General features: G+C 37.7%; 1 protein-coding gene across 1 annotated transcript; it reads right to left on the reverse strand.

Moving 5' to 3' along the window:
• Positions 1-1,547: 1,547 nt before the first annotated feature.
• TTLL2 (tubulin tyrosine ligase like 2) lies at positions 1,548-11,972 on the reverse strand. Its single transcript, XM_075200706.1, has 2 exons — positions 11,762-11,972; positions 1,548-3,748 (listed from the first exon to the last, which is right to left on the reverse strand). Exon 2 carries the CDS (start codon positions 3,690-3,692, stop codon positions 1,959-1,961), a length of 1,734 nt encoding a protein of 577 aa, XP_075056807.1. The 5' UTR covers positions 3,693-3,748; positions 11,762-11,972; the 3' UTR covers positions 1,548-1,958.
• Between the last annotated feature and the right edge of the window lie 1,144 nt (positions 11,973-13,116).

Genomic DNA, 13,116 nt, shown 5'->3' on the forward strand with positions numbered 1-13,116 from the left:
GGGACTGATGTGAGTGAGTTATCTGCGGAATTAGTGGTGCTATATAAATAAATGGTGATGATGATGATGATGATTACCTCTTCTGTGTATCCAGCTGCATCCGTCCATCTACCCTCGATCACATCAGGCTACTATCCTGAGGATCGCAATCTGAGGACTGAAATCAATCCTACCTTATGGTGGTTCTTGGTGAAGGATAGGGGGTCATTAGACTTCGTGCCTCCGGAAAGCCTGCGCCAATCTTGATTGATAGTTGCCCTCAGTAACCGTAACAGAAGTCTGATATGACAAAGTTTTGCGCAGCCTTGGTATTTTTGCTATAATCCTAGATATCTTTTCCTTTGTTAGAATTAACAATAGATTTGACATTTTCACAGAATATTCCATTTTTAATTGTTCTTTCACTCCTGAAGGCCTACCTCCTAATAATGCACTAGCTTTTCCCAGACACATTATTTATATTAATATATTTTAAATATTCAGTATAGTAAAGTAATTTATGTTTTAGACATGGAAAAGCAATTGTAGATATTACGTGGGACATATTAGGACAAGTTTTATTTTTACTGTCAAGTTACCATTTTATTTTTACAAATTTTACATGCCTGATCAAATTGTTTAACAAATTAAACCATTTTAGAACTTGGCAAACCAAAGGGTTCTCTCCGCATATATCTACCATTTAAGAACTTCCAGGCATATCACTGCAGCTGCTGAAAGGACTTTCACAAACATATTGTTTCATAGTGGCATGTTTAGTTTTCACCTTTGGGCAGCCTTTCAGACAATGTTAGCTGAAAGTGAGCAACAATAAATAAGAAAAGTGCAATTTGGAAATAACTAGTTATTTCCTTTCCTCTGTCAGACAGTCAGTGCAGTCTGTTAAACCAGATTGCACAAACGAGGTTTTGAGGCACAACAGGAAATCTGCTCCGAAATATTAAATAATTTTTTTAATTCTGAAACCTAATGAAACAGAAAAATGTTCATGTGACATCTGCTGTAAAGGCACACTGGCCAACATTTCAAAGGTTGTGTGGCAAGTAGGGAGGGGGCATGGTGATGCGATCATGCCATCATGGCCCTGCCCCCTGCATTTAAATGCCTCAGTTAGCTGCACTGCATGATGGGGGTGGGGTTATGATGATGTGATTGCATCATCAAGTCCCGCGTCAGCCCCCTTCAATAGCAAAGTGGGTGCGATCCTGGATGGGGACCTGTTCTTCCAAGAGTCTAGGAAAGTACCCAAAATTTGGGAGTCTCCCAGATATTCTGGGAAAGTAGGAAAGTATCCGCAAAGGGATTTCATTTCAGCTGTGTGCGATATAAATACAGCTGAAATTCCTGTTTTCATACCACATCTCATGTGTTCTATTATCCCCAAGATAATCTCTTCAGTGTCATATTTAATTCACACAACTTACTTTCCTGATTGCAAACTTCTGATATACAGGTGTTAGCAGAACTAGTTAGTATATATTCATATAATTATATCACTATATTTGTCATTCCCAAAAAGCAAGAAGTGGCTAAAATTAAAGGATCTCTAAACATGTTGTTTGTTTATTTTATCAGTATACAAAGAAAATAATCTATTATAATGATACAAAAATATAGCTGTACTCAATAAACGTCAATACCCAGAGGACAGTGAATTTAAATGCTGCTTAAAAAACATTATCTCCACCCCCCATTACTCATGTAATAATGGCAGAAGGGCTTTTGATCATTGACAAAGAATAATAATTTACTTCAGTGGTGGTGATGACGTGTATTTGCAGGGGGTTAGGCTCCAATCATTCTTTCATGGAGTCATTTATCTCAGCAAATTCCTATGGTTAATGAAACAAACTCAACTGACTGTGGAATTCCCTGAATAAAGAAACAAGCTTTTATTGAAGCATTGGTTTAACCCTTTGTAGAAATTGTATTTGAAAACAAATCCAAATTAACCAAGATCAGGCCACCTTTATGTCCATTGACATTTTTTGCATTATTTTACTCAGTTCTTGAATTATGAGTTTGACATCTGTTCCGTTTCGTGAAGCAAGAAGGGAAGGTTGGTTAAAGGGAAATACAAGAAGAAAATCACCAACATGAGCAGGAGGCATTTGATCTACATCAGAAATGTAATATAAAGGAAATAGAGGATAGTCAATGGGTCTCCACTTGGCAGTAAAATTAGCACCTGCCTTTGCTCTTGGACTGCTCAGTGCTAATGGAAGTTTTGAAACCGCTAATCTCTGAGGCATATTCATTCTCTCTCTTAACCTGGAAGTCAAAGTCTTTCGAGGACACATTGATGTTTTCCCACTTGATATAATGCCTTTGTTCATCATATCATCATGGGGATCTAATATAGATTTTTCTGCTGAGTTACAATTGAACAACAACTCACTTTCTTCCTTCTGGACTGCCCTTGTTTCATTATCATTGTCCAGTCTAGAAGTTTTATGAGGTGTATTTCTAGAACTGGCAAGTTGGTCATAGTTTTCTTTCAATTGACTAGACTGAGTCAATTGAGTCACTGAGTTGCAATTTCTTAGTTCTCTAGAATTTTGTGAGATGTTATTGCATTTGCAAGAGGTCTGCTGCCCAGAGCCATGTAAGGGATCAGGTGTGGTATTGCATTTTTTGCTGTTATCACCTTGAAAATCATTTGATTTATAGTTGAGAAGATCAATGATGTCACTGATAAGCCTCTTCTTCACTGTAAAATCATTAGGGCAATCTAAAGACAGTGCAGGGCTGTAGTTTACCTCTAAAAGCCATGGCTTCAGAGTATCATCAATGAGGATATCAAATCCAAATAGTTCAAAGCAATTAGGATATTGAGGTATTGATGGAGCAATGGATAAAAGAGTCATTGTAACTATATTATATATTCTCTGCCACAGTAACCCATCATCCACCTCTAGACTGCGGAGATAGGATCGGAACTGACTAAATGTCCACTTGCATCCACTCCCAACCCTCTCCTTGTCTGCAGTGTATGATGTGCTGTATTTGTTAATGCTGGTGTTGGTTAGGTGGGAAAATATATTGTCAAGTGAACTCAGATTAAACTTTTCTGTTGCGAATCTGACCAGCCCTTCCTGGTAGACATATATAGTTAGTGGACAGAAACAGGTAACACATACATAAATACGTAGGTCAAATTTATAACCAGAGATTAATAAAGGGTTTGTGATATATTTCTGCACAATCACAGTACAGTCATATGCCAAGTCCTTGATGTCTTGGAAAATAAATATCCCTCTACCTCTGGACATGTCCGTTGGCTTACAGATCCAATAACTTGACTTTTTATTATACCTTTCTTTGGTATATTCAGCTAAAAAATTTGAATAATTGTTTGGTAAAATAAAGACCACTGGGCTAAACTCATAGTAGGATGGTCCATATATTCCTTTCATGCGTCTTAAATGTCTTGCCAAACAGTCCTTCTTTGTCATCTGTGCTGTCCTTGGATGGTGGTTGAGCCTTTGCCATGGTTTTATATTATCATGATCAGAAGTACGGAACGCTGAAGTTCTCCATTGCAAGTTCCACGTTGTTTCATCTTGTTGCTGTTCATCAAATTCCTCCCAACCACGTTCCAGTAACACCTCCCGTACAACTCTCGGTGTGCTGTCATGAAGACGAAACACTAGAGTGCGTGATGTATTGTCTTCATCATCCACATCTGCCATGGTGACACTGAAGCTTGTACATAACTTTTGTTGTTAACTGCAAAGAGCTCAGATTTCTAGAAATAAATAAGTAGATAAATGTATGTATTATATTATTCAGTGTTATGCAAATCTTTAAATTACACATGACTAGATTAGTTGCAGTTTTATTCACTCATCCTACAATTTATAATGTAGCATGCATATTATATTTATATATATTACAGATGTAGTCTAAGGCAAACGGTACATTATAATTATATGGGTGCCACTTGATTCTGTCATTCCCGGAAGTATTTGGTTCTCTTCATCACAAGTGCTAAAAAGTCTAGGTAAGTATATAAGATAATTGTCCCACGTCATAAACAGAACTATCCGAGCAACGAATAGAGCGGACTTGGGGAACACCAATTTGATTAGCTGATAAATAGTATGTGATCCCTAAGGCATTTATCTGTAGAGGTAGGTGGAATGTGCTTGCATGATGTCATCCACCTTGTAAATCTAGAAATGGTAGTAATTAGCCACTTGTCGCATGGATGGTGTTGACCGCTGAGAGACACTTCACCTCCTGGCAAAAACTAATAAGGAAACTTGACTCTGACTACAAGCCCATTCATAAAGAGACAAAAGCACACAGGTGCCTACTCTGTAGTCATTGTTATCAAAACCAAGCCTACAACAATAGTGAAGTTTAAAAAGGGAACTTTCCATATCACATGATACATTTTAGCTGCACATCCAACAATAAAGTATATCTGATAAAAGGTATAAAAATACTACAATGCATGTTATTTGGGAAAAATGAATATAGGTTACTAACTATAATAAATCAACACAGACATGCCTTAACACATCATCACAAAGAAAATTACTGCTCCAATGTTGGACCATGTTTTCTAACTGGACCATACAGTAATGTTTCTGAAAATGCATTCCAAAAACATTCAAGAAACAAAAACTTTGAAATGAATATAAATTATTTATCAGTGGTCAGATAAATGTATTTGAGTAATATACACAAATAGTTTGTGTACAATTTATTTGTTTTTTTTAACAACTTTTTTCATAAACCTAATTCTTTAACACCACAGGTTGATTTAATTTTAAATGACATTTACCAGTCTTTCCTTTAATCTGTTAAAATTACATATTTCAACTATAAATATTTTCCCATTAAGCTGTTTGTCACCTAGACATATTTTGTATGTCGTACAATGTTGTATGTTTAACTGATGTAGAGAGAGAGTATATTTTGATTCATGATTTAATTTTTAAATTGTCAGTGTAAGGAACATACACATAATTAAGTTACTTTCATACAAGGAACATGTTTTGTTTCAAACAGTAACTTGTATTTTGCTAGAAGTGACATGCCCCTACCGTAAAATGAAACAGATATTAAAAGTTACCTTGAAAGCAACTGCCATATCATTGTACCCCCACCCCCTAACCTTACCCTAAAAATTTAATAAGTTAAAAAAAAAGTTACATGAAACCTAAAAAAAAGTGTTCTTGGAGTGACTATTATTTTTATATTAGACAGTAGAGGTTACATATTATCCATTATATATCATAAATAAGAACTTACAAACACACAGGGGCATATTCAATTAGCCACGTTACTCGCAAAAGTAACGCAGCGTTAAATGTATTACCGGTATTACGGTAATTCTAACTCGGATTTCAGCTCGCAGCTCAGCCAGCGTTAAAGGTACCGTAATAACGGCAATTACGCGTAACGGTAATAGTGAATTGAATTTGCCCCACAGACTTATTTATAAAAAAAAAAAGTTCTAGGTGTATCTAATATTGCCTTTTGTTAAAACAGACCTAGTACAGTTTCAATGTGACTTGCTGTTTGCTTGTAACAATTTTTGTTTGTATTCCAATAAACAAATAATCTACTCATAGCAATGACTGTGCATTTCTATATAATAAGAGCTGTCAGTTTACTTTCCAACATAAATGATGCTATGTAAACAGTTTGTAGCTATAACTGGAATAAGCCTAAAGCGCAATAAGGATCTTCCTTTGTCACACTCAAGTACCATGACACCTGCTTTAGAAATGAAACACATTATTGGAGTTCAAAAAGAAGTTTCTCGCCCAGCCATGTCTACATACGTCAGAGCACAGTTATCTTTGCTGATTCTTAAACCAGAAAGGTGACTGCATTCCTGAAAATCCAGGTAATCAAAGTACAGATTCAAATGGAGGAAACACAGATACACTAACATGACTAGTTTAATTAAATGTAAATATTCACTTTTTAACAGGGAGTTTTTAGCGTAAGTAATAGAATTCACTAGAGAAGTTATTAATGGTTTAAACACTTTATAGTAATCTTACCCATTTACTGAATTTCTTTGAACTTCTCAAACTTTATGTTCATGTAGGTTCTTTCTACAACCAACTCTCAGTCCTGGCTTCTGCGGCCAAAAAGGGTGTGGGTGGTCAGGAGAGGGCTGTGAGCTTGTCAGAAATGGGGTTCATATGGGCAGGCCAGGCATGGTTTGGGAAAATCAGGTGTTGTCAATATGACCACATCAGAGCTGGTCTTTGTCTTGCTACTAATTTTTTGATCTTCCTAGACCAACACGCACCTCGAAATGTCATATCCTGCCCCCCTGTCACCAGGCTACACCTTCAAGCTGTTTTTGTGAGAACAATATATTGCATGTGTAATATCAGTCTATTGTTATCTTTTATTTATAAGATGCCACAAAAGGTCCGCAGCACTGTGCATGAAAATATAGTACACAGCAGACAGCAAGGATCCATAATACAAAGCATAATACTTAATTAAACTATACTTAAATCATACAAAAATTATACATAGCTTACAAGGCCCAGACATTTGCTAACTAACAGGTTACATACAGATAACTTGGTATTGCAGATCAAGTTATTTATGGCACAGTGAGTAAGACACATGGTAATGTTCACTGTGAAGAAGCCCTGGGATCAAGACATCAAGGCTGGGGAAGCAGGTCTAGAAGTACAGAGGGTGAGGCATTAGTAGAAAGAGAACAAAAGGAAAGAGGCATGACCCTCACAACATGTGTGAGGGTCATGTGTGATGGCAGAGATAGCATTATTTAAGAAAGCTGATATGTTCTTGTTAATAGAAGATTACAAATAGTTTCATCTAACTGCTGGATTGATATACACAGCATTTTAGGGTCCTTTTAGCCACACATCAGTTGCTAATCTCTAAATTTAATAATTTCATTAAACCAGTTGTTATAATTTATAATAGGCTTTTAGGGCCTGATTCATTAAGGAACTTAAGTAAAAAAATGTACTCAATTTCCTGCCTAAGTTTTCTGGACAAAACCATGTTGCAATGCAAGGGGTGCATTTTGCACGTAAGTTAAATACCTGTTTTTTCATGTAGCACAGAAATACTTGATGGCTTATTTGTACACTTAAATGTAATATTGATATTTGTGTGCTGCATGAAAAAACAGTCAGTATTTAATTTATGTGCAAAATTATAAACTAATTTACACCCCTTGCATTGCAACATGGTTTTGTCCAAAAAACTTAAGTAAGAAAACTTACTCAATTTCTTGCCTAAGTTCCGTAATGAATCGGGGCCTTAGTAACACTAGGGTAAAGGTTACTTTTGATAGGCCACCTAATACCAGCAATGTACCATCTTGTAATATTTTGCCCTATACTTGAGAAATACTAATAGTGCATTCATAGGGGGAGATTCAATTCAAAGCGACGTGCTGCCGGACATCACCGCAGTGTATGGCTACATGCATTGCTGCTTATTATGGTATGGAATATCTGCTTATTTTTCTGAACATCTCTATGGGATGTGAGGAACAATTAAAGAAACATCACCATGGACTGCATTCATGGCGTTTTTCGGAGACAATCAGATTGCTTTGAATTGAATTACCCCATAGCGTGTGCTGGAATGGATGGGTCTCTAATTCTAAGGACAATACACATGGTATGCAGACAAAAGAATGAATTCAGCTTGGGACTAAGTTGTTTCTAAATTGTCTTTCAAAATACTAACTGATTTAATACAAAGCCTATATTAACGTAGTATGTGTTAGAGATTCTCATTATATTTTAATGGGGAAAAAACATATGTTTGTATTTATTTTAATTCTCTTAATTTTTACTTGTGCTTATATTTAATTAAATTATATATGGAACATGCATTTATAATGTAATAATAAATTATCTCTCAAGAGGCTATTCTCTTATGCGTATGTGACACTGCATTAGAATTTTTATTTGGTAAAATTAGGGTAATGCGACTTAAGCATTTACTACTAACACTGTCAATCCACGTCTCTATGTCTATCTCTATATCTACAAATTCTCTACACTATTTCTACACTAAATTGGGGCATAAAATGTCTGGTGCAAATACTAGTGTTTTTGAGCTGGATGCATATTGAGATTGGTCCAAGTATGTGCCTATTAATATGATTTCTTCTGTGCATATGCGTCTACCTCTAAATAAGCATCTTAATGGCCCTGTGCACAATAGCCAAAAAAATAACACAATGTCATCAACTCCAAAAGAATTATCACTTATAGGGTCTTATTATTAAACACAAAAGTGAAATTTTATTGTATTTCATATAAAGATACAATATATATTCTTGATTTCATTATCACAATAATCACATCACATATATCACATAATAATATAGAACTTATAACAGTGAGAAAACACTTTAAGCAAATCTTAGCGAAGTATCTTGATTATTTATATTTATGTTGTATGGGGAGTATGCCATCGGAGAATTAACTATATTTTCTTGCCTTTGAATAATTGTGATAATAGCTCTGACTAATCAGAAAAGCATTCAGAATTTGCTCACTGCATGCTACCATAATTCTTTGGAAGTCAGTACAGTGTATCTTGTCCATAGAACAGCTATCTTAGCTGCAATGATTACATATCAACATTTGTAAGAAAAACAATCAGAGCAGATCATTTCCATTATCAAACAATTTCCTTTGTTACAGCATATACAGAACAGAACACTGCTGCCTGCTTTGAGAGATATCTTCATTACTGTTCATTAGTAATGACTGAGTTTGCAAAACTGATTTAAAGAAATCATCAACTAAGTTAGTTTTAATGGGATGTGTGGAATGTCTTATTATCCCTAGCAGTCCTCTTTATACTGTTACTGTGCAGCCACCACACTGACAGAATGCAGAAACGTCCTTATGCAGAGATTGGGGATATCACAAAACCCACCTTCTAGCCGGTGTCAGGCTGCCAATCAAGATCCTGCCTGGAAACCACCAGTGTTCTGAGACATGACAGAGGAAGGAGGCAGCTGACAAGTTGGGTGGTAAAATAACTTTTTAGCAAAACACTTCACCAACACATTGCATTAAAAAGATGGAGACAGCCTTTAAGTCAGCATAAAACAGTTATAACCAGCAGTCGAAGTGACGATGTATAGGGAGGTATGCCAGAGCGTTACTTCTGCTACTGCCTTCATTGTAAAACTAATAAATGCCATTCACTTACAATCCCATTACATTTTGATACTGCCACTTCTAAATTTTCATACCATTACTTCTGGATTTCCCCTTTGACCACTGGTTAGAATTTTAGAATTTTAAGATCAACATTTTTATATCTTAGATTACTTCCACCTTATGAAATTGTAGTATGATAAAGTATTGAGACAAATGAGCAAAACAACATATGATATAATGACAATGCACAAATAGGAAAATTGTTAGTTGATTGTTTTTATTGAACCTCAAGTTCCTTTTTGTTATGTTTTCAATGTTGTAAAATTCTCCTCTGTAAGTGTCTACTTCATACATTGCAGCTTTCCCCACATGCATTTATAGCATTGAGCAATATGGCCACTGTGAAACCTCGCTGTCTGTGCCCAATACAGCATTTGGTGAGAGAAAATAAACCCACTGTGGGCAAAACTTATTCCGACAGCCAAGTTTAAATATATCAATTCAAATAATGTTTAAACAGTCCATTGAGAAAGACAATTATAGGTTATAAATATATGCTCAATTAGATTAGCATAACAAAATTAGCTTTCATGTTAACTGGTCAGGTCACCAGGCCCACACAGACTGGGGTACTAAGCAGTTCTGGATGTGAGAAACATACACGAAGCCCATACTTGCCTACTCTCCCAGAATGTCCGGGAGACTAGCGAATTCCAGAGAGGTCTCCCGGACTCCTGGGTCAGCAGGCAATTTTCCCGCATCCTGCCCACTTCACAGGGAACAAAATGATGTAATTTGTAGCACCCAGCTCCCTCCACACTTGCAACTATGCTCACCTCCAGGATCTCCTGGTGCGGAGAAATATAAGGTTGGCAAGTTTGGATGAAACCACAGAGTCAATTCTGAAAAAATCTAATGGATTTTGTTTGATCCACCTAATAATAACCACATTTTAAGTAAATGTTAGGAAAAGGATTATTATATACATTTATCTTTGTAGTTTCCAGGGACACTTCTCTGCTATCCTGACATACTGCTCAGTTTAGCTTTTATGTCTTAAACTAAGTTGCAAGAGTGAGGGGACCTTAGTCTGTCTTTATTTACTGTGTTACTTTTGTGTTTGAAGGTTTTTATTACAGGGGGCAACGTTTGCCTAAGAATGTGATCTTCCACCAAAGTGGAATTGGGAAGTGCAAAATCCCATTAAACGTTTGCTTTCCTATCCATGCATATTTTATGTGCACAAAAGTAGGTAGATTACATCAGAATACAGCATTTAGTGCTGCAGTCTTGCCTATTGCAGTGCCCTAAATGAGCTGTTTTACTGTACTAAAGTCAAATGGAAAAAACATTTTTTAATTGGAAAAATTACATGACGTCTCTTGACTTTTTAACTTAAAAACTATATGAGCAGGCATGCTTAAAGGGGGTTTCCCACTGCCCAGATGCCCACCTACATCGTTGTTTCACTCTAGATCAGCTCTCATGTATCTAATCTGGCTGCAACGCAGTCTCCAAGGAGTGTGTGTGTACTCCGAGGAGACAGCATGCAGTGTCCATGATCAGTACCAGGGATTTCTTTTGTAATGAGCAACTACCCACTGCATGACCTCTCCACTTAGACCAAATTGACATCCAAAAGTTGCGTGTGTGCGTGCATCTGGGCAAGCATTTTATCGCATATCGCACATAATCAGAGAGGATGTGAGTCCACACTTCATACCATTCTTCCAACTCTAAGCATTCCATACTGCTCCTGTTTTCTCACTTATTTTTAAATTGCAATTTCAGACCAGGTTAATATTCTAGAAGCTAAGTGGGATGTATGAGTTTTCTTACAACATTCTTCCTGCATCAGTGGACTCTGCTCCTTCCAGGAATTCTCATATGTGGCTTCCTGCTTACTTCCATCTCGTTTCTCACATCAAGACTCTGCCCTGTGTCTTTCAGCTCTGTCATCACTAACACACTCACACATGTGGCCAGGACACTACCTCCCACAAGATCAGCACATATTTACAGCTGTAAATGTAATTTTTCAGATTTGAAAAAGTACATTATTTAGATAAATAAATATTTTTTTTCTATGAATATAGTCTGCTATCGCCATCCTGAAATGGCGATTGTACAAGGATTGCAACGCTACTGTTTTCTTGTTAAATAAGCTTCCAATTCCCATTCCCATTCCTTGCACAGAGAAGCTTTTGCCGTAGAAGTTTTGCGAATCTCTCTCCGGCAGAGGCAACTGCTGGACATAGCCTTCGATAAGTAGGGAGGAGCCCTATCTGGATAATAGACTTGTAATAATAGAAACATTTTGTATGCGAATTATAAATAAACAAACAAAAACACACAAATTATATATAAAAATGAATTATGATGTTGATCCAATAATGAGAATTATCGCATATCTACTATACAAAGCATATAACTTTCTTTGCTAGTAACTATAACCCCCTCCCCCAAAATACAGAAATGAAAAAACAAAGCCTAATTTACAGTAGCACACTAAAAACTTGCAAAACATGCATTGGGGATTATGAATAGAAAGTTAACATTGTGAACATTGTGCATGTAGAATTATTTTAGAAAATATAAACAGACTTAACAGTCACCTTAATTGGTTCCTTCCAATGACAAGAAGTGTTTGACTTTGCTCCTCAGTGCGTGTCTCTCCTCATGGCATCAAGTTATCATCTGTGTATGAGCAGCGACTCTTTCAATTCTCCCTGACACCCTGTACAGTGCCGCCCCCTCTGCACGACACCACAGTGTTGCTATGAGACAGTGTCTCAGTCACTGCAAGTGACAAAGGGCTTCTCAAGTGAAAGAAACTGCTCAGGAGGAAAGGGATTTCCATTATGACAGATGATTAAATAGTGAATACAATTAATGGATCTTTTATTATGTTAAACCTTTGCAAACTTCATCTGACTTGTTTATCATTTTGCTGTGAAAACAATTATTATTACCCTTATTACAACTGTAATTCGGCGGCAACACTGTGGCTGCGCAGGTGCCTCTGGGCACTGAAGAACTACAACTCCCAACGTGCTTTGGGGGAAAAGGAGGAAGGAGCTGACATGAGGGCAGTTATTTAGTATGCAGAGCTCAGTAGTTGTCATGTGACAGTTGCTGTGAGGAGAATAGAGGATGAGCAGTCTCAGTGAGGACAGAGACGTTTTGTATTATGTATAAGGATAAATATAGTTGTGAGCAGCTCTTGCTAACTATACTGATGGAAGTATAGGAAGGACAATGATAAAAATCTGTTTACCCAGGATCGGATCTAGATTTTTTTTTAGGGGAGGGGGGGCGATTTAGGGGGGCGATTTAGTCCCCGCCCCCTTTTTGACAGCTAAGGCTGTCGGTGGCTTATGTTTAAAATACAATCAGAGCGGGGGGCGTGGTTTGGCGGCTATCCTAACTAGTCGCAGACTCTGTGTGCTCCTTTCTGGAGCAAAAAACGCAATTACCAGAGGTTTGAAGGTCTGAGCCCAGCCTGTGAGTTAGATATCGGTGGAGAGATGGTATCTTCCTCCAGCAGAGATCTGCTCTTAGGTCTGGGAAGCCGGTGGAGTCCGGAGCGCTACCCGCGGCCTGGATAGGTCGTGACACTTGGCCGCCCGTGAGTTGGTGCTGGCTTTTATATCCTGCTGTCCTGACGCTATTTATGGATCCCCAGTGATCAGCAACCTGCAGCACTACACTGAGGCCCCCCGGACACCTGTGGTGCGATCGCCAGTGAATTGGCCCCTGCTGCTAAGGTGGATGTCTGGAGACCCCGCGTGACAGCTTATATCGGGACTTACCTGTCCTTGGTCGCGCCCGCTCCCCCTGTGCGACGAGCCTGGCTGGTCCTGCTCCCTGGGGCTTCTCTTTGGAGGTCTTGACTTTGGAGGTCTTCGCTTTGGCGCCGAAACCGTAAGTAATCGGGCCCAAACTTCCTGTTGTAGCCGTCCGGATCTTC

This window comes from Mixophyes fleayi, chromosome 3, assembly GCF_038048845.1.
Source record: "Mixophyes fleayi isolate aMixFle1 chromosome 3, aMixFle1.hap1, whole genome shotgun sequence".
NCBI lineage: Eukaryota > Metazoa > Chordata > Amphibia > Anura > Limnodynastidae > Mixophyes > Mixophyes fleayi.